Source organism: Schistocerca gregaria, chromosome 5 (assembly GCF_023897955.1).
Source record: "Schistocerca gregaria isolate iqSchGreg1 chromosome 5, iqSchGreg1.2, whole genome shotgun sequence".
NCBI lineage: Eukaryota > Metazoa > Arthropoda > Insecta > Orthoptera > Acrididae > Schistocerca > Schistocerca gregaria.
Window position 1 is genome coordinate 96,638,350 of NC_064924.1, and position 22,200 is coordinate 96,660,549.

A 22,200-nucleotide genomic window follows, 5' to 3' on the forward strand; every position below is an offset into this window, starting at 1 on the left:
TGAGAAAAAGAGTGCATGTAGGCACTAAGTTTGCGTCAACCTTGTTCATTACCTGATGTACTGCAGTGATACCCTGGTCAGAGAGGTAGTGTTGGATTTTCCCCTCAATCAGACCATCAAGCAGACGAGATTAACACCACGCAAACAGTTCAGCTTATATGGGCCTCGACACAAATAGGATAGCCATGGAGGAACAAAGCTGTAAGCAGTTGTTAGAGTTGAAAAACCCAATTGGTCTCCAGAAGCAAAGTCAAAGTGAGAGCAGGATTTCACAGAGCCTTCAAAGGCATCAATACCGTTCTGAATACTGAATAGATTAACTGTAGCAAAAGACAGAATTTCTTCGGTATGTGACACTACAAGGAACCAAGGTGCAGCTGGAAGAATCATTGAATCTTTAGCCTCATTCCTTTCCCATTTAGTAGAAGTAGACTGAGACGAAGATGATTGGCCCATTCCGAAAAAAATCCCCATGATTGCCAGCATCTCTCACAGTGTGCTCCTTCTGACTGGGTTCCCCTCAGACAGGGGTTCACACCTCACGTCATACCTCCCGAGCTCCAGACGGAGGGATCAATTCGTAATTGGATAGATAACAGCTCCCTCCCTAGGCCTGGCCCGTACCAGGGGTACGTGCAAACCCTACCTGTCGATCCAGGGATAAGAATTACACTTTACCCAGTCAACTTATGTGTCAAATGCCTGGGCCACCCTTTAGGAGCCACAGAAAGAAAGAAGAAACAAAGAGAGATCTCAAATGTCAATGCAGAAGAAGGAACGGAGATGGAGAACAAAAACAAAATGAAAAAACAGACCGAGAACTGTTCTGATGCTGGGTTACAGAAACTTTAGAACATTTTGCCAAAATTACCCAATCCACATTCCCCACAGGAGAGGGGAACGAATAAGAGGACACACATGCAGCACAGAAAGGGAAGAAGAGCTGCAGAAGGATGGGGCCCCATGGTAGCCAAGTGCGAACTCACCAAAGACTGGTGAATCCCCAGGTGGAAGACCAGTGATGAAAGTCTTGTTTTTGTAGAAGAATGGACAACCAAATTTTTTTGTTAATACAAGGAGTAAAGCAGTGTACTCACTGCCTCATGAAACGATAGCCGTATTTAAGGAGGAGGAATAAACAGTGTATTTATTGTTTCATGAAACAATAGCTGTATTTGAGGGGTGCAATTTGAAACAACATTATAAAACAAAACTTGGCAAATTTGGCAGCAAAGTTTCCAAGGAAGAACTCAAAATAAAAGCAGCTGAGTGCATGAAAATCCTGTGAAAAAAAAAATTATAATACACGCAACACTTCAAAGTGTTACAATGGAAGCAAGTTTCATGATAGCCTATAACCTTGACAAAAATACCAAGCTTTTTCAAATATCGACTTTATTAATCAGCGTTTGACAGAGTATACGACAAGCATTCTATGTCCTGATGTTAGAATCAATATTGAAAGCATTTCACTGTTAAGAGCGTCCATAGTGCAGTGCACTGACTCAATTATTGACGACCTCACTGAACATTGAATAACTGAAATTTTTGTCATCACAGAGTAATTACTTGGCCTAGAATGAATGAGAGAGAGAACCTTTGGTCAGGAATTTTTTGAGTGTGCTGAGAATTGTGTGGAGAAAAATGGCATGTCTTAGAACAAAACGGAAACCATTAAAACAGATAGGAAGAGAGCTTTCAGGGGGAAGAATGTAGGTGTGGTAAGCTTTAAAAGAAGTCACAAGCACGTGGCACAGACAGTGGTACATTGTCTTTTCATTGCATTTTGCGCAAGGAGATCCTATGTAGACCTCCGCTGGACTTAAGCATTTGGTAGATCTTGTTGTTTCTGTGCTGAACACGATCAGAGCAGGGTACACCACTCATTGACAGTTCTAATCTATTCTTGAGGAAAAAGATGGAATTTGTGACAGCAGTGTGGGGAGACTGAGCATGGACAAAGTAATAGAATGAAATCCTCTTATTTCTGGACATGAAGTAAATGTCTCATGGTTGTCTTACAAAAATAGAATGTGAGAGGGGAGACAAAATTTCCAGTTTGTGTCATAAATGACAGCTAGCCCTAAATGTGGAAAAATTTAAGATAATGCAGATGAGTAAGAAGATCAAACCTTAAATGTTTGGAGACATTGTTAGTAGTGTCCTGCTTGACACAGTCAAATCGTTTAATTATCTGGGCGTAACATTGCAAAGTGATATGAGATAGAATGAGCATGTGAGGACTGTGTTAGGGCAGGTGAATGTCGACTTCACCTTTTTGGGAGGATTTTAGGAAAAAGTGGTTCACCTGTAAATGAAACCATGTATAGGACACTGGTGCAACCTATTCCTGAGTACTACTCCAGTATTTTGGGAACCATACCAGGTTGGATTGCAGGAAAACAATGAAGCAATTCAGAGGCAGGCTGCTAGATTTGTTACCATAGGTTTGAACAACACACAAGTGTTACAGCTGCTTCGGGAATCCCTGGAGACAGGGCGACATACTTTTCAAGAAACACTATTGAGGTACCTGGCATTTGAAGCTGACTGCCGAACAATTCTACTGCCGCCAACATACATTGCCCGTAAGGACCACGAAGATAAGATACGAAAAATTGGGGCTCATATGAAGGCGTACACACAGTTGTTTTTCCCTTGCTCTATTTGCAACTGGAACAGGAAAGGAAATGACAAATAGCAGTACAGGATCCCCTCCGCCATGAACCATATGGTGGCTTGCGGATTACTGATGTAGATAATATTCTCAGCTGACATAATTGATGAACCCAATGTGACATTGTAGGATAAGAAGTTGTTTGTACATGAAAAGTAGACTATATAAAATCATTCAAAGCAAAACTAGGTCTATTACCAGGCTAGCAGGTGAAGGTAATTTTTCCATTTCCCTTTACTATAGTAACAAAAAGTGCCTGAAAGTGTTTCTGCTATAATTAGGGACCATCTGCACAATCTGGAGGAAGTTTCAGGACTTTAAGAAAATTGAACCTCAATTCAATTTGGTCTCTAATCCCACCCAACGAGCTGCAGCTGCAAATTTTTGACATGTAATCAAATCACACTGTGAAAGAAATATTTAATGCTGAGAATTTTACAAATATTCGCTGAAAAATTCTGTATACAAAGAAATAATTTAGGAAAATGGCTACATTTGTGTCTTCATTCAATAGGAACTAAGTCTTTCTTGCTTGAAGATCAATGAGAGTAATGTAGATGCTCTTTGACAGACATTAACATATGGACTGTGATGAGAAATCTCATTAGGTAGGCACACTCATGATTTAAAAAAAAGTAGAACAAGGTGATGAAATACATCTGCTTCATTAAACTAATTCTAAAATTAAATGTGATTGTAACTGTAGATGACATGAAATTAGCACAAAAATAAACTAAATAAAATTTCCACTATTTTATTTATAAATATTCATTTTTCATGCAATTTATACCTATTCTGATAAGCAAAGTTAACAAAAGAATGTCATCATTTTGAAAGGTATGGCCTTCTGCTAACCTCCACTTCCACAGAGTGGCATCCAATCTGAATAAATTGCCCATCCCCACCCTATACTATTAATTTCACAATTTGCCTGATTATTCAATTGCTTCAAGTGAAAACGGGGAAAGACAATATCTTATTTGTAGCTTTTTGAGAAAGACAAGCACATGCAACAGATAAGAAAATTACACTAGCTTTGCTGTTTGCTGGTCTAAGCATGCTTGATCTGGTGCTATTGCATGACAAAGACAAGTGCTGGACTGTGGTAACAGTTTTTTTGTGCAACTCATACAAATGGTGTGGGAAATATCATTATATTTCTCAGCTAGTTGGGATGGGCACTGCCTATCTGAAAAAGCTCTGGCAAGGTTGCTAAAATGTTTGGATAACTCTGCTTTTACCAGTACAGGTGTGTTGTTCATGGGCGTCAAACTAGAAATGAAGGGGCTTTCTGCCAATTGAAAAGAGACTGCTATGAAAATGGTGGTGCTGTTGGTGCTCAGTGCATTTGAAATGAATGGAAGTTACATGAAACCATCCCAGGTGGGGACCATCCTACAAGGAAAAAAATGTTGTCAAGTTGAGAATGCCCAAGGGAAATGGTTTCGGGTGTTGTTGCCAAGGTTTCAGGGGAATCAGCATAGATTAATTTTTATCAAGGGTCCAGATGATGAAATTATTGATGAATCTGAACCTTGCAAGTGCTTAAATCCCAATGACATAAAACCCTGTTAGCCCCATCCTCAGCCATGATGAGAGGTAGTGCAGTAGTAGAGTAGTTGGGAACTCCAAATAAAATGTGTGGAAGGGTGGGGTGGGGGGCTATTAAATCAAGCACATTCAGTCTATTCCATAATCTCTTAATGTACAGCTCTGACTCCGAATTTCAGTATTACAAATTATAGTTTTATATGATTGCCTACATTCACTATTTCTCCTCCATATTCAACAATGGTAGCTGGAAGTTAATGTTCAGTTGTCACTGTATTACACAATAAATTCATGTAAATATGCAAGAAATGTACATAAAAAGACAGTGACATACTCACATTATCTAGCTGAGTACGCAGCTTTTTTACTTGTTGCTGTAAAGTTTCTAGTTCTTTTGTCACACGATTTTTATCAAGACGTAAGGAAGCCATTGTGCCATCTTTAGAAATATCCAATTTTTTAAGAGAATCCTGGAAAAGAATAAGTGCAGAGGCTATTCAGAGCAAAAAAGTATTTGTTATGCTGCATGCTATCTCACTCAACACAAACTATTTTATTTTGAACATATGTAAACATTAACTGATATAATGCACTAAAAATATCTCTCTAACGAAAGGAAATTTAGGAAAGATCACACTTTTCAGTGAACAGACAACAGCTGGCTGATATGTAGTAGGATGATACACAAGCTAAAGGATACAATTTAAGTAAAATGCATCAGTAAATACCAGACAAATTTGTGTATAATCCTTTTGGGTAACTATCATCAAAAGCTTGGAACCAAAAAAGCCACAATTTCAAAGAACCTACAGCAGTATTAAACAGGGTGATAAGACCATCCAGAAGCAAATACTCCTATGCATCCAGTAAGAATTTCGTTCTCACATGACAACCAATGCTACTATTCTAGGTCATCAGCAAACTGTCCAAAGCCAGGAGGTGGAGGAGTGCTACTAAAGCAAAAGGTGGCAGGTAACTTGTGTTGAACAAATAAAGGAAAGAAAAAAAGAAGGAAGAATAGGGTTTAAGATGCTGTTAAAGACTAGGTCATTAGATAGGACAAATGTATGGGTTACTGTTGTTCAAATGTCCCATTATAGTCCAGTTATCCTAAGATATTCATGCCAAAAAAGTTTCTCAAGGAAAGAAGGACCACTGCCAATTCACATTTAGTGGTTTCACAATGGTGGAAAGGGTTGGCTGTTAAAGTAGAGGAACATTATGTTGGAACACAAGAACAAAGAAAGAGGGGGTTACTATTGGATGATGGTCCTCACAGCTGATACATATGGGGTGTCACACCCTCCCAGCCACCCTCATGACTGGAGGATTGGGTGGGAGGGTGAAGGACCCGTATGCAATCTCTAGAACCTCAAAGACAGTTTAAAGCAAAAATCGCAAATCAACAGTCTGAAAGCAGCTGCAAATCCTCTGGACCTACCCTCATGTGGGGGGCCCATCTTCTGTACCTTATCTACAGATTCCTGTCATCATAAAAGAATAATATGTAAAACCAGATCCACTGCTTTGGCAACTTCAGCTGACATCACAGGCAATAACAGTGTTTCAGTATGCAGGGCAAAGTCACATAGTTGCAATCCTCCTGGGGAAATTCAGGGATAAGACCACTAAACAGCCAAGGACCCTTTTTATGTCTCATTGTAGCGTCACTTGCCAAACAGTCAACAAATTCATCCACACCTGTCCACGAGTCAGTGCAGTGATAAAAATTTAGGGTGGAGAACTGATCTTTTCAGTTGAATTATTGAAATAATGTTGCAGCCTTGGTTTTTATTCTTCTGGATGCCAATTTGACACACTGAGTTTCAGTTAGTGTGTGTCCATTTATTTCTAATATCGGCAAGTCATTTTCATTTATTTGGAATTTCGTAATGTGAGTCTTTGTAAGACTGTGTTAAACTGTTTGCTGTGAACCAGTTGTCAGCCTTTTGCAATATTTTCGTGGCTGTGTTTGGTACAGATATGTCTGTCCTCACAAACAAACATTGGTTGTGTGTGCTAAATTTTTATCACTGCACTGACCTGAGGACAGATTTGCTAACACACACTCAGTAACATCCCAGGCATAAACGTGATTCCATGTAACATGGTCTAGATTTGAATATAACCCTGTTCGAACATCTCAGCTTTTCTTCAGATTTGTTGTGAACATTTGCTAAATGACCAAAGGCAAATTTACAAATTCCCAGTTCCAAACTTTAATACTTTGTGTATAACAGCCACATATGTGAATGATGTGTAAATATCATGTTGACTTTTTGAAAATTTTAGCCACGTCTGAAGTGGTGATATTCAATGGATAATTGAATAAATCACTTATTTTAGGAGAAAATTTGTTTTCAGGTGGTTTATCATTGTCTATCTCAAAAGCTATTCTAGGTTTTATAACCAAGGTACTAAGCAATAAGGTTCCAAAAGGAAAAGCAAGCCAAGTACATAAAGAGATCAAGCTATCTAAACTAAGAAGAAATTTTCTCATGACAAGATTTCTTGGAAGTGTCGACTGCACTTGGGAACACAAATGTGAGTCAAATAACATACACCTTATAAATGTGCACAATGTAAACTATTCACCTATCTTCCTATGTTCACAACATTACTAAAGGATTACTCCATGCCAAGCTGTCTACAGTTAAATTTTATATGAATAATCACATGTGTTCCGAATGAACATCGGTAAATTTCACAATCACTTATTCAGCAAGGTGGAGGTGCTCTGAAAAACGACCCTTATTCCACTGGTACTCAAATTAAATCTGAAGTCTTAGTATGTTCTACAACCACTAATTCAATCGCACATGTTCCCAAGGAACATTGGTGGAGCTTTACAATTACTAATTCAATACTTGGTAAAGTTACACAAACTTTCAGTCAATACTTCATTTCTTGCAACCCATAGTCCAAGTCAATTGACTTTGCTTCAAATTATCTGTATGCAAATTGCTCAGGAAATCTGTTTTACTATTTCACATAAGAGCACCCAAAAAGTTGTACAAGATGACCAAACTAGGTCATCTTGAACAACAATATTACCGGAGACATTACATCTCAAAGTTGGTGAAAACTGACAAGTGCACTGTTGATAACTGCACTATGGAGGTCAAACAAATGACTATATGTCTGAAGTATTAAGCTAGCAAAAGTACAATTTCACCAATGCACATTGAGAACATTGTCTGCATGTGCACACGAAATTACAACAAAATCTTTCATTGTAATGATAAAGCTTTTTCCAAAATTAGATCACTTGTCATGCAATGACGCTACAATTATCCACTATAGTGCAGCACTTCAAACATGACTAAAATTTTCAAATGCAGTCATGAGTTTTTCACACCCTTCACTTAAAAGGATCCTACACACAAAGTATTAAATTTTGGCAGTTACAAACTTTTAAATTCCTTTGATCATTCAGCAAACCTGCTTATTAAATCTGAACAACCTCTGAGACAACTGGCTGTGGTCCCCTAGGCCACCCACCACAATCATATGGGGCAATGCAGCTAATAATATATTCTCAGAAGTAGGCAATTAGAATATTAAATATATTTGATAACTGAACATCCTCAACAAGCCTCTATGTGACTATTAGCATTCTCTCAGACAAGTGTCAATATATTCATCCAAAATGCTATTTGTGGTTAATAAGAGTGAATTTACGATTCACAGCCACAATAACAGAAGCAAAAATAATTTCCACACAAAGTATGTAACCTTATCTAGGGTTTAGAATTTAACTTTGTACTCTGGTACAAAATTCAATAATAGAATGCCGACAGACATTTGATAACAAATTGGAAGTCATCAAACATTAAAAACTAAAGTAGAAGAGTATTTTGAGAGCCACTCCTCCAATTTGTCTGAATATATGGACTGTGGTGTAAACTCCAGTTAACATTAACAGGATAAAAGTTACATAGTGGACCCTTCCATGCACAATATATGTAAACAATCTGCATCAGAAAATTTGCTGGAGACTTGTCCATACTGAAATCCAGGTTTTCTGAATTTATTTTGCAGTTTTAGTTTATATGACAAAGGTGAGTTAAATATGGTGTGAATGAAAACACTGGGCTACATTACAGATAAATCCATGGCTAAAAAATTTATTTGGCGTTTACATTTGTCGTCTTCTCCAACTCATCCAAATTATCACCTTCCAATCTAACCTAGACCTCAGGCTACACTACAGATATCATTCTCACTGCAGACGAGATTTTGGGGAAGAGGTGGGGGCAAGGGACAGTTGCAATCCCCCCAATTAGCCACGTTGTTGTTGTGGTCTTCAGTCCTGAGACTGGATTGATGCAGCTCTCCATGCTACTCTATCCTGTGCAAGCTTCTTCATCTCCCAGTACCTACTGCCGCCTACATCCTTCTGAATCTGCTTATTGTACTCATCTCTTGGTCACCTTCTATGATTTTTAACTTCCACGTTGCCCTCCAGTACTAAATTGGCAATCCCTTGATGCCTCAGTACATTTCCTACCAACCGGTCTCTTCTTCTCGTCAAGTTGTGCCACAAACTCCTCTTGTCCCCAATTCTATTCAATACCTCCTTGTTAGTTATGTGATCTACCCATCTTATCTTCAGCATTCTTCTGTAGCACCACATTTCGGAAGCTTCTATTCTCTTCCTGTCCAAACTATTTATCGTCCATGTTTCACTTCCATACATGGCTACACTCCGTACAAATACTTTCAGAACCGACTAACTAACATTTAAATCAATACTCTGTCAATAAATTCAATTAAATTCAGTACCTCTTCTGTTACCCTAGGATTTCTACTAGCCCTCATCTTTTTACCTACCTGATCCTCTGCTGCCTTCACTATTTCATTCCCCAAAGCTACCCATTCTTCTTCTACTGTATTTCTTTCCCCCATTCCTGTCAATTGTTCCCTTATGCTCTCCCTGAAACTCTGTACAAAGTCTGGTTCTTTCAGTTTATCCAGGTCCCATCTCCTTAAATTCCCACTTTTTTGCAGTTTCTTCAGTTTTAATCTACAGTTCATAACCAACAGATTGTGGTCAGAGTCCACACCTGCCCCTGGAAATGTCTTACAATTTAATACCTGACATCTTGGGTTGTCGGGTGTTCTGCCAGATATCAGCGTCGTACTTGGACGATATTTCGGTCACGTAGCTTGTAACCTTCATCAGGTGCGATCTGAGACTGCTCCTCGAGTGGACCTGCTCCAGTATTTATGCCTATGGCCTTCCCCCTCCACCAACGGCTGCAGGCGCTTCCTCTGTGGTCCGCGCCCATTACCTGCGACCTGCTGGAGCGTTGCTGCTCCGTTTTCCGTCCGCTGTGGTTCTAGGTGTTCCCTCTGCGGTCCGCACCCTCCAAACGTGCTCCTGAGGGTTTCATCTACGGTCTGGGGTACCAAGTGTTCCGCGCCCGCTCACCACGACCTGTTGGAGCGTTGCCGCTCCGTTATTTGTCCGCTGCGGCTCTGGATGTTCCCTCTGTGCTCCGCGCCCACCAGTCCCACTTCTGGGTGTTCCACCTTCGGTCTGGCGCACCTGGGAGTCCGATAGGGTCTCGTTTTCCATCTCCAAGTCTCTGGTTCTTCTGTTTGTGTAGTGTTGCAGCTGGCCCCGTTGCTCCTTTAACAATTCCAGAGCCGGATCCCAGGCTCTGCTTAGCTGGTACCCTGTGTCATGGTTCACAAGATCGTCAGCCATTTTTATTTCTATCGATTCTCTTATAACACTGTCCCAAAATCTGGGTGATTTTGCTACAATCTTGGTATCCTCATACGCTGATATCCGGCAGAATACCCAACAACCCAAGATGTCATTAGATCGCCGGGAAAGCCTGAAGAGTTACAATTAAATACCTGGTTCCTAAATCTCTGTCTTACCGTTATATAATCCATCTGAAACCTTTTAGTATCTCCAGGGTTCTTCCATGTATACAACATTCTTTTATGGTTCTGGAACCACATGTTAGCTACGATTAAGTTATGCTCTGTGCAAAATTCTACCAGACGGCTTCCTCTTTCATTTCTTAGCCCCAATCCATATTCACCACTATGTTTCCTTCTCTGCCTTTTCCTACTGTCGAATTCCAGTCCCCCATGAGGGTTAAATTTTCATCTCCCTTTCACTATCTAAATAATTTCTTTTATCTCATCATACATTTCATCAATTTCTTCATCATCGGCAGAGCTAGTTGGCATATAAACTTGTACTACTGTGGTAGGCGTGGGCTTCCTGTCTATCTTGGCCACAATAATGTGTTCACTATGCTGTTTGTAGTAGCTTACCCGTACTCCTATTTTTTTAAATTCATTATTAAACCTACTCCTGCATTACCATTATTTGATTTTGCGTTATAACTATGTTTTCACCTGACCAAAAGCCTTGTTCCTCCTGTCACCGAACTTCACTAATTCCCATTATATCTAACTTTAGCCTATCCATTTCCCTTTTTAAATTTTCTAACCTACCTGCCCGATTAAGGGAACTGACATTCCACACTCCAATCCGTAGAACACCAGTTTTCTTTCTCCTCGTAACAATGTTTAAATTAAACAGGTTTTAGCTTTACTAAGGTTTTGTGCAAAGTTAAGTACATAATTTGTTTATGCAGTAGATACAAATAACAGCTGATTAGTGTTAAGAGTGTAAACCAATCAAGCTAATGACAGAATGAGAATCCTATGATACCCGAGGGTATTGATATCTTTGGTTAAATATATGTAAGTATCTAAACATATGATCACATAAACTAGTTATTTCATATTAAAATATCCATATTTTGCAAATCTGAATTAGTGTTGCAGCACTTTACTACATCTCTGCCTCGAGATGATTGGGTGATATGTGTCTTTCATCATCATTTCATCCTCATTCACTCGCAAGTCGCTGTAGTGGCATTAAAAAACTCATGGAGTGGCTCATTATAATTATTATTGATGGAGTAACTAACAAGTACATTTCCTTTATTTATGGATCATCTGTATATCTCATTTTGTCAGAGGGGGGTCTTCATACCAGAATACAAACGCCTATGTCTGGACACTTGATAAGGATACTAAGGCCACACAAAATAATTCTTATCCTTTTCGCACAACTTAAATAGAAACTGTTTTTATTATTAGTTTCAGATGTTATGTGCTAGTGTCCTGAAATTATTTTTCATATATGCGTATGATTTCTTTGGTTCACTGTACTGCAGGGCAACCTGAGCGTTATTCTTTTGAGAGATAGTGTTAACCCTAAAAAACTGAGTAAATAAATATCAAATAGCACTATTCCAATCTCCATAAATATTAAACAACACCCTTCCACTTTCCACACACTACAGAAACATTTACATGTCTAATCCTGAGACAATTAACAGAGTTAAAATTCACAACAATAAATCAGGTACCCATGGGTTTTATGTTGGTTTTTAATACATACCAACTCTGTGTTGCAACGGTCAGCATTCCCTTGAGCTTCTTCTTTGACCTTCTGTGACGTTCTTAGTTCTTCTTCCTTAGTCTCAACAGTCTTTTTCAGTTCGTCGTTTTCCTTTTCAATCAGCTCAATTCGTACTCTCGATTTTGCCAAGTCATCTTCAGTAAGTTTATTTCTAGTTTCTAGACCTTGTTTTTGTCGAATGCACAAATCCTGTTCGTCTGAACTGGAAGAGAATCAGAAAACATGATGCAGCAATAGTTTTTCGTTGTTGTGCTATCACTTCATGTACCTATCGGTGACGGAACATTAGCGAGGGGATTTAAAAAACTACACCTACATTACAAAACAACAAAATCTCTTTTTGCGGGTGGTTTCTAATCACAAACCATCTACGCTACAAACAGTTCGCAGAATTAAAATAATACATGGAAAAGAAAGAGTCGGAATAAAGCAGCAAACTATCAGTACAGCACTATGACAACTCACCTGATTTTGAGTTGCTCGCTTAGATCTTGTAATTGTTTCAAAAGCTCATAATTTTGAGAAGATAACGACCACCAATTGAAAACAAGTATAACACACATAACAAACAAACCACCCGCTAATAAGGGTGGACATCTTCCATATCCACCTCTCATGTTGTCTATACCCATTTCTCTCCCGCTGTAAACACAGCGACAAGCAACAAATCCCAAGGCTGCACACAAATGTCAACGTACCAAAGATAACTGGTAACAAGGTCTGAGTATCTGTTGCCGTTTACTACCTGCGCCAGCTTATCGCCATTATGACCAGTGGCGTCATCCGCTGTTTATAAACTCAGCGATACGTTCTTTCCATACTAATGCCTAAAATCGACTAACAGAGAGTGAGCAAAAATGTATTTGTTTGTAAAGTGCGCCTGCCTCATGCACATTTAAAATGCTGCAAATCGCAACTGTCTAAGTTAACACACATTTAAGCTCATCAGGCAACTGTTGAGTTACAATTCAGATGCTCTAATCACCCATCCACGTGTACACAGGTAAAAGTGCTTCCCGAATGTTTCAGCGAAACAGTTCTCAAACGGTATGCCCATTTTCAAATTATGATACTATAAGAAACATGCACACTCTAAGTACTATGGTAACATAGTAATTTATTTGGCAATCTCCAACCCATAAAAAAATAAATAATTAGAATATAGCGCAATAATGGGACATCAAGAAACAATGATTGCATGTACTAAATTTTGACTACTGTATCAAAGTACAGCGCTCGCATAGCTATCAGATATATTTATGGATTTACTCCATTAGTTGATAATAACTTGTCTGCCGAATATGAACATAGTGAGTGGTCTCTTAGAGAGCCTGATAAAAGAGATCTTACTTGTGCTACCTTTGAAATCATGGACAAGGACTCAATAAGTCGTGCACTGAGAACCTCGCCGTTGAGCATCTGTAAACTCCTCCTCCTTCAAGAAGTCGACATGCTAAGCACTCATTCATCTATTATTTATAATTAATTTTTATTCATCCATCGGTGCAATTCGAAATAATAACAATCACAGAAGCATTACTTAAGTCTGCAGGAACTAACGTCTTTTTAAAATTAAGGCAGGATAAATAACAAGAAAACGACTAGCAAAAGGCAATTTTCCAAACTGCAATTTTTGTTTCTGTAGGAGGAACAGATTTTTTGGAATTAGACACATAGTGGTGATGCCCAAAATCGATAACTTAAACATGAAATCGAGAACTTTGTTTTCAAGAGAGGTAAAGGAATCAAATTAGCATCCAAGTACTTTTACAAGTACAGCACAGTTTGCTTCAACCACCCATCTGCTTGTAGGCAACTGATATAATTCCCTTTTGTCGGAAGAATATCTATTATAATGTGCCTGCACCCATAATGTGGTTTTGTATGTTATCTGCCGGCCTTTAAAGAAAATAGTTTTCTGGAAATGAAGCAAAACTATATCTGTTTCTGAAGATGCTTTTTAAATACTTCTTTTAATTTAACATTCGCTTTTGTGTGACAGGAGAACATTTCAAAGTAGTTGCCAGAATTCCAGTAGTAAGACTAATATGAAACAATGGAAACGAATATGTATCCAACAAACAAGAACCTTTATGAGAATAACCAACAAACGTTCTCGTTTTGGCCTTGAATGCTGATTTACAATGTGAAATAAGAGATATTATTGTAGTATATGACATTCAAATTATCGTTGTCAGCTCTCAAGAACACATTGCAACCAAGAACTTCTCAAGTTTCAGTTCATGGATAGGTCACACTAACACAGAAAGCTGAACAGAGTTCATTTGACATTAAATCACAAGCACTCCAAACCAGCTATAACTAATGCCACAATAAAGTTTTACATTTGGGGTCATAATTTTTATTAGGTTTGTAAATTACAGTTCATACATATATATACTTGTAATAGAGGATAAGTAATCATGCTTACGAACTAGAGAACATAGACGTAATTATAATAGTTTACATGGTACACGTGTAATTATAGAACAGTCAAGGCTTTATGACATGTAATTATGAATAATACACAATGATTTACAGACCATAATTAATGCTGATAGTGTAATCTTCGAACAAAGCAACCACTGGATTTAAAAATACAGAGTTGTGACATATGTTATTATTCTTAATTTTAAGAGTAAGATAATGTAAAATATTTGTTCACTCTTTCTTAATATGATACATAAAATTCATAAGTCACATGACTGATAAGTAAGTTCAGAAAATTTGTTTTGTCCACATACTTTTACCCATAAATTACTTTTCTATCAGAATTTTTCATTGTTGTGACAACAGTCCTCACATTGCTGCTGTGTTTCAAGTTTCATGGCAGTGCTTATATTCATTTAACACAAAATACTGTACTATTTTCTCATAAATCTACACTGTTTGGCGAACGTATGGATTTCACTGAGACAGTTGTCATTGGGACATTATACCCAGCAACCACTATACTATCTTCCTTCCTTCTTTTTGAAAAGGAGCAGTGCAAGTTTTTACAGACTGTAATTTATTATGAACAATTTTGTATCAAATTTTGCTTATATTTATCGAATTTTCAGAACTGTCTTCAAAAACCTGATACTCTGTGGAATTTTTACATGATACAATGGAATCATTAAAATGGCAAATATAATTCTTTTTGGAAATTTTAGCTATTGTAGTTACTGAACTACACCAAGAATTTACAAGAATAGCTTTTTAGTTGCCCATGGAGAAATTAAATGCAACACCTTTATAATGCCGTGAATGGCATAAACTCCAAACAAATGACTCTTCAAGAAACACTGGAAAGCTTGTTGAGTTCATTCAATCACGCGACTATATGCCTATCGTAGCCCATGTAGATAACATATACAGTTATGTTTTTTCTTTAGTACAATTGTTGTTTTTGTGTTTATTTGACAGGTACTAGAATGGCATCCATAAGACTATAGTATGGTTTAAACTCAAAAGATAAGTGTCAAAAACAGCAAAAAGACTTCAGTGATGAGAAGAGGAGCAGTTTGTGGCCTACAAAATTTCCTGTGTCAACATACATATTTCCTGCATGTAGCACTAGAGACAGGGTTGAGGTTCTTTGGAGAAGGAGACCAGAGAACGAGGTCATCGGTCTCATCGGATTAGGGAATGATGAGGAAGAAAGTCAGCTGCGCCCTTTCAGAGGAACCATCCTAGCATTTGCCTGGAGTGATTTAGGGAAATCATGGAAAACCTAAATCAGGATGGCCAGACGTGGGATTGAACCGTCGTCCTCCTGAAAGCGAGTCCAGTGTCTAACCACTGCGCCACCTCGCTCGGTACTAGAGACAGACTAAATTATAACTTTCCAATATCAGTGATTTCAGTATCTAACATTTTTAGTTGTGTTTTGTCACAGTTTAAAACAGCACTCCACCAATGTCAAAATGTTCCTTCTGTTACTTATCACTGTAGCCATTACAATGTGATTAATCACAAGCAACAACTAACAGGCACTGACAATCTCGTCAGGTGAATTGTGACAGTGAAATGGTAGTGACAGGCTCTGGTCTATAAAGTGTGCAAACTAAGTATTTTAACAGTTTGTCATTCAAGTCATAATGAAATTCGAAAGGGGTGATAAAAAATGGGAATTTCATTGTGAGTGAATAATGAAAATTCATTTCTCCCATTGTTACAGCCATCCCATGCCCAAAACTTCCTGCTATGCAGCTACTGATGAAGCCTTTACTCAAAACTAAAAAACTACTAAACTTCATCTGAATATGTCTTGGAAGGCCCTAACTGTATTGACCAACCACTGTGTCATTCTCAGCATTTAGGCATCACGAGATGAGGAGATGGAGGGGCATGTCGTCAGAACACCGCTCTCCTGACCATTGTAAGTTTTCGTGATCGAAGACACTTCTGCAGACCAGATGGCCACCCATCCAGGTGCTAACCAAGGCCAGCAGCACTTAACTTCAGTGATCTGATGGGAAACCAGTGTTACCACTGTGGCAAGGCTGTTGCCTAAAGACTTTGTTAAGAGTTTTAAAATTGATGTTATGCATTTGGAAAGAGTAGGAAATATTGATCTACCAGTTAAATGTTAACATTGGGAATTGTTAAGGAGCAGTACTTGAAGATACATATGAAAGTTTACTTGTGTACCACAGTGTTGAAAAAAATCTGTCTCGTGAAGATACTATTCTTAAACAATTAATAAAAGTTGCATAGCGCAGCTTCCATTGTTTTTCTTCTGTAGTTTATGTGCAATACACAGATGTATGCATAACATGCATTAAAATAAGCATTGAAGTGTTGTGCATTATGTGATATATGTTTTCTGTATTTACTTTGGAGTTGTAGTTTTTGTGTTGAAAAGTGTGTGTAATGTGTGTAAATATTAACATAATCATTAGGCCATGCTATAGGTCAGTCTGTTACCTTAAACTCTCCTTGGCATTCACATCAGTTGGCTTCACCAACTCACAACCAAATCGACATCTTTCAATTTAAGCTCACAGCATAACTTTACCTTTCAGTGCTGCTGCCAGATAAAACACAGAGTATGAAATCTTTCTCAGAGAAAATTAGCTTCTTGGTTAATTTATTCGGCCACAGATAGGTTACACATCGAGAGTGTGAGAGACAAGGTTGTTAGATCAAAATACACTCCTGGAAATTGAAATAAGAACACCGTGAATTCATTGTCCCAGGAAGGGGAAACTTTATTGACACATTCCTGGGGTCAGATACATCACATGGTCACACTGACAGAACCACAGACACATAGACACAGGCAACAGAGCATGCACAATGTCGGCACTAGTACAGTGAATATCAACCTTTCGCAGCAATGCAGGCTGCTATTCTCCCATGGAGACGATCGTCGAGATGCTGGATGTAGTCCTGTGGAACGGCTTGCCATGCCATTTCCACCTGGCGCCTCAGTTGGACCAGCGTTTGTGCTGGACGACGCTTCATCCAGTCCCAAACATGCTCAATGGGGGACAGAATCGGAGATCTTGCTGGCCAGGGTAGTTGACTTACACCTTCTAGAGCACGTTGGGTGGCACGGGATACATGCGGACGTGCATTGTCCTGTTGGAACAGCAAGTTCCCTTGCCGGTCTAGGAATGGTAGAACGATGGGTTCAATGACGGTTTGGATGTACCGTGCACTATTCAGTGTCCCCTCGACGATCACCAGAGGTGTACGGCCAGTGTAGGAGATCGCTCCCCACACCATGATGACGGGTGTTGGCCCTGTGTGCCTAGGTCGTATGCAGTCCTGATTGTGGCGCTCACCTGCACGGCGCCAAACACGCATACGACCATCATTGGCACCAAGGCAGAAGCGACTCTCATCGCTGAAGACGACACGTCTCCATTCGTCCCTCCATTCACGCCTGTCGCGACACCACTGGAGGTGGGCTGCACGATGTTGGGGCGTGAGCGGAAGACGGCCTAACGGTGTGCGAGACCGTAGCCCAGCTTCATGGAGACGGTTGCGAATGGTCCTCGCCGATACCCCAGGAGCAACAGTGTCCCTAATTTGCTGGGAAGTGGCGGTGCGGTCCCCTACGACACTGCGTAGGATCCTACGGGCTTGGCGTGCATCCGTGCGTCGGTCCGGTCCCAGGTCGACGGGCACGTGCACCTTCCGCCGACCACTGGCGACAACATCGATGTACTGTGGAGACCTCACGCCCCACGTGTTGAGCAATTCGGCGGTACGTCCACGTGGCCTCCCGCATGCCCACTATACGCCCTCGCTCAAAGTCTGTCAACTGCACATACAGTTCACGTCCACGCTGTCGCGGCATGCTACCAGTGTTAAAGACTGCGACGGAGCTCCGTATGCCACGGCAAACTGGCTGACACTGACGGCGGCGGTGCACAAATGCTGCGCAGCTAGCGCCATTCGATGGCCAACAACGCGGTTCCTGATGTGTCCACTGTTCCGTGCGTGTGATCATTGCTTGTACAGCCCTCTCGCAGTGTCCGGAGCAAGTATGGTGGGTCTGACACACCGGTGTCAATGTGTTCTTTTTTCCATTTCCAGGAGTGTACAACAGATGGCACACAGTACTGAACACAACAGGGTGACACAGAATAACAGGAATGATTGATATGAGTAGGAGCAGCCATAAGCAGGTGGCAGCTCTGCTGGTTTGTGGCAGCTAGCGAGTAAACAGTCCACCATTTCAGTAACCATGGATCAGCAGAATGGACAACAGCTTGTGTTAGTCATAAAAATGTTTTATAAAAACAGTGATGGTTTGGTAGCAGCACAGACGGAGTTTCGACATTTTTATAATTTTGGACGTCATGATGCCTATCAGTCGAAACGCGCTATAAAGTGTTGAATTAATAACTTTGATGAGACCGGATCTGCCCTCGAGAAGAACGAAGAAGAGTACACTCCACAGCGAAGACTGATATTGCATGTGAGTCTGGCTTACAGAGCCCAAGGCATTCAATTCATAAGCAAGCAGCAGTGTTTGGAATGTCCCACGAGAGTGTTTGCAGAATTCTTCGTCTTGATTTAAAATTTCATGTGTACAAACTACAGATGGTGCAACAATTGAAGGATAATGATTATCGGTTACGATTAGGATTAGTCAACAAATGATAACAAAAATAAACAATGACGTTGAATCTCTCACAAGTCGTGGATGTCAGATGAGGCACATTTTCATGTCACAAGTTATGTGGATAAACAGAATTACCGTTATAGGGCAAACACAAATCCTAATGACTTTCACAAGCGCCCGTTACACACTAGTAAAGTGACAGTATGGTATGGTGTTTCAGCATATGGGATTATAGGACCATATTTATTCGCAAATAAGCTGGTAAACCCAATAACTGTCAATGCCGATCGTTACATGGAGATGTCATGAACTTTCGTTACACCTACGTTGAACAACTTCCCAAACGTTCAAGAACCTAGGTTTCAACAGGCAGAGTGACATCACACACTGCACGGCAATCAATGGCCTATGTGGGAGAATTGTTTGGCAACCATGTGATTTCACGATTCAGTAACATTCCCAGGCCCCCTATATCGTTTATGTAATTTTTTTCTTGTGGGGCTGCCTCAAGAGCAAAGTTACACGACTCGACTAAGAGGCCTGGATGAGTTAAAACATAGAATTCGGGATGCAATTCACAGTACCCAGCTGAGATGTTGCAGCAGTCAATGAGGAATCTCAACACCTGCCATCTTTCCAATTTTTAATCCATGTTTTCAAAAGCATACTTTCACAGTTCTTTTGTTATGATACTCTATAGACTCATTTAAAAGCTAATATTTTCTTTCTTGCAACAGTTAGTAAGATGACATGTTACAGTTATTACCGAATTTTGTAGCTATACTTCGTGTATGTGTACTAAAAGACATTGTAATATATCTGATTTCATTCATTAAAAGCTGCACTCGATCTGATATTATACTGCCAGTAGAAAACTTGTTACTTCTGGTCTCAAATCCATTGGGCAAGTTTTTAAAGGCAGTGAAGTTGCCAATACTAGAATCTGAATATACTACCAGTATTTTATTAATTCTCACCATTTGTAGAATTAAGTAAGCTGCTATGGAATTACAAATCATATTCATTAATGATTCATTAATATTTGTTTACTTATACACAGAACTTATCCATGCATTATCTAATGGAAACATCATACACTTTTGCCACATAAATTAATCATTAGATTCTCAGAACTACAGTATCAAAACCTTTAACTATCAGTCTTGGATAAAGAAAGGTAATATTATGTTCCCTTTAAAATATACATTATGTTGTCATAATTTTACAATAAAAATATATGCATCTTGTTGTCAGATTTACATGGTACTCACCAAGAGAAGACATATTCTACATCATTTTGTTGTCACAATAGCTCTGCATTTACCATCAAGCATAAAGTGATCAGTTTATTGTTAGGCTTCAATGTAGTAATAATGTTATTTTTCTAATCTTTCACAACTATTGCACACTTATTTTTTATAAAAAAGCAAGGTTTTCTTCTAAATAGACTAAGGGAAAATAAGTTTTTGAGTAGTTTAATGTCATCCACTTTAAGGTTGTGGTGCAGCATTTGTTATGATTAAACCGTAAGAATTGGTAGCACTGAACCCTACACACAGCTTAACAATGTGTTGCAGTGCTCTCATCAGGTTGTAAAACTTAACTCATTACGTTAAAACACTGAAAATTCTATGAACTTATTTGCAGCATTCATAAAATGAAACAGAGCAAAACCACATTGGAATGTGGGTCTTGTTATTCTTACATTATAATCCTCAGTTTCTGTCAGTAGTCATTCACCCTGACAGCACCTAACACATCAGTCAATGCCCTACCAATCTGCTATGATCTCCAGGAGCATAAAGTTGAAACGTCTGCACAGGTCTGTGTGTTGCTGTGACCTGACATGTCTGTGGTATCATTGTGTTAGCACAGTTAGTAGCTCAATTACTATAATATTATTCTACTTGTTGCCTATGTTCCAAAGTCTATGATCGTGAGCCTGTAGCTATTTCATCAAAGATGTACTGAGAACTTAAAATGCCATTAAGAAATCTTGTTCCATCGTCTTTCATTTCTGTATTTAGAATATTGTCATGTTTCTTTTCATGAATGGCGATCTGCAGTTCTTCTAGCAAGTCGAGTTTTCTCCCTTTTTTATGTGCAAGATTTCTAAATTTTCTTCTATTCCTTTAATTGTATGGTGTGTTTCACGCTCATGGTTCAGAGCACCTGATTTGTCATAGTTAGGGCTGATTGTACAAGCACCAGTTAGCAGCTGGTGAAGCTCTATTTTTAAAATAGCGCATGAACCACATTGCACCAACACAAAACAATGTCTAACTAGAGTTTAAATCTTGGGTAACTTAACTACCGATTTCAGACTGAGTTAGCGAGTTTACCTGGAAAATAAATTTTGTTGATGGCAGTAGCACTGATAAAATTAGACAGTGATGATGAGATTTTGGCAGAGTTATTTGTCAGAACAAGGGAGGAGAAGAAACCCATATGTCATCCCAATTACTTCGAAAAACATAATAAATCCATTTTTATATTTAGTAGATTTCATCCACTGAAAGAAGGTGTAATTAATCCTTTGAATCTTGTAAGTGAAAAACTGGGGCTTGTAACTGACAGGTGAGAATATTTCCGTGTTTTCTAGAATTTGTAGTAATATATTTTGATATTCATGTTTTGTAATGTCTTACTTTTGTGTTCTATTATATAAACTTGGTTTATAAAGACGATAATTCATGCCAAAATAGTGTCGTTTACCTGGCATATGTTCCAGTTGCTGCAGCATTAGAAAGAACAGCTCCATTTCCTTTAGCATACAGTGCCCAAATAAACCTAAGTAAATCGAAAACATACACTAGTCTTGGGCGCTATTTCTATTGACACCTTTTCCAGCATTAGCTAGCAACATTATAAGTGTACTATCACACTTATGTCCAGAATTGACTCAGATACACTGTGTCTATAACAGAAAACACTGTTCATGTTTCAGAGCACCAAAATTGTCTACCACTTAGCATTACTCCCATAAACATGTAAACTATTTGTACTAACTCAAGCTAAGTGTAACGTAGTAACATTAACAATAAAGTCAATACTTTTTCTTTTTTTTTTAAAGAAAAAGACTATAAATATAGCTGTTGTGTTTCTCAGTTATCAGTATTATCCACATAAGCTCACTGATATTTATCATAGCATAATTGTTTTATGTGAGCATAAGAGCATTGCTACGTGTCATTAAGCAAACATGAATCCTTAGTTATTGAACCTACATAATCCTAACAGTGGAAGGAGTGGTGGAAAGCTATGTTTTTAAGATTCCCTTGAATTGTCAGACAAAGTTTCCATGCAATTATTTTTTCCTTTCAGAAACATTCTGCTCCTCCAGTGAGCCAGCTCTGCTGATACTCAGATACATTGCCTCTAGTGATTTCCTTCTATCTCTTGAAGATTTAATTGATACTGGCAATAGGAGAGTCAACAGAATTATCAAAA

General features: G+C 38.9%; 1 protein-coding gene across 3 annotated transcripts in view; it reads right to left on the bottom strand.

The window, feature by feature from the left end:
* LOC126272265 (uncharacterized) overlaps positions 1-12,473 on the bottom strand; it is a 75,628-nt gene extending 63,155 nt beyond the window's left edge. For 2 of the 3 annotated variants that reach the window (XM_049975003.1, XM_049975002.1), the window contains exons 1-3: positions 12,153-12,468; positions 11,667-11,889; positions 4,567-4,698 (exon numbers count right to left, since the gene is read on the bottom strand). In XM_049975003.1, coding sequence (XP_049830960.1) covers positions 4,567-4,698; positions 11,667-11,889; positions 12,153-12,319 — 522 coding nt within the window. In that variant the 5' untranslated portion in view covers positions 12,320-12,468. Of the gene's footprint in view, positions 1-4,566; positions 4,699-11,666; positions 11,890-12,152 lie in introns of all 3 variants that reach the window. The other variant, XM_049975004.1, reaches the window with a different exon arrangement.
* Positions 12,474-22,200: the final 9,727 nt, after the last annotated feature.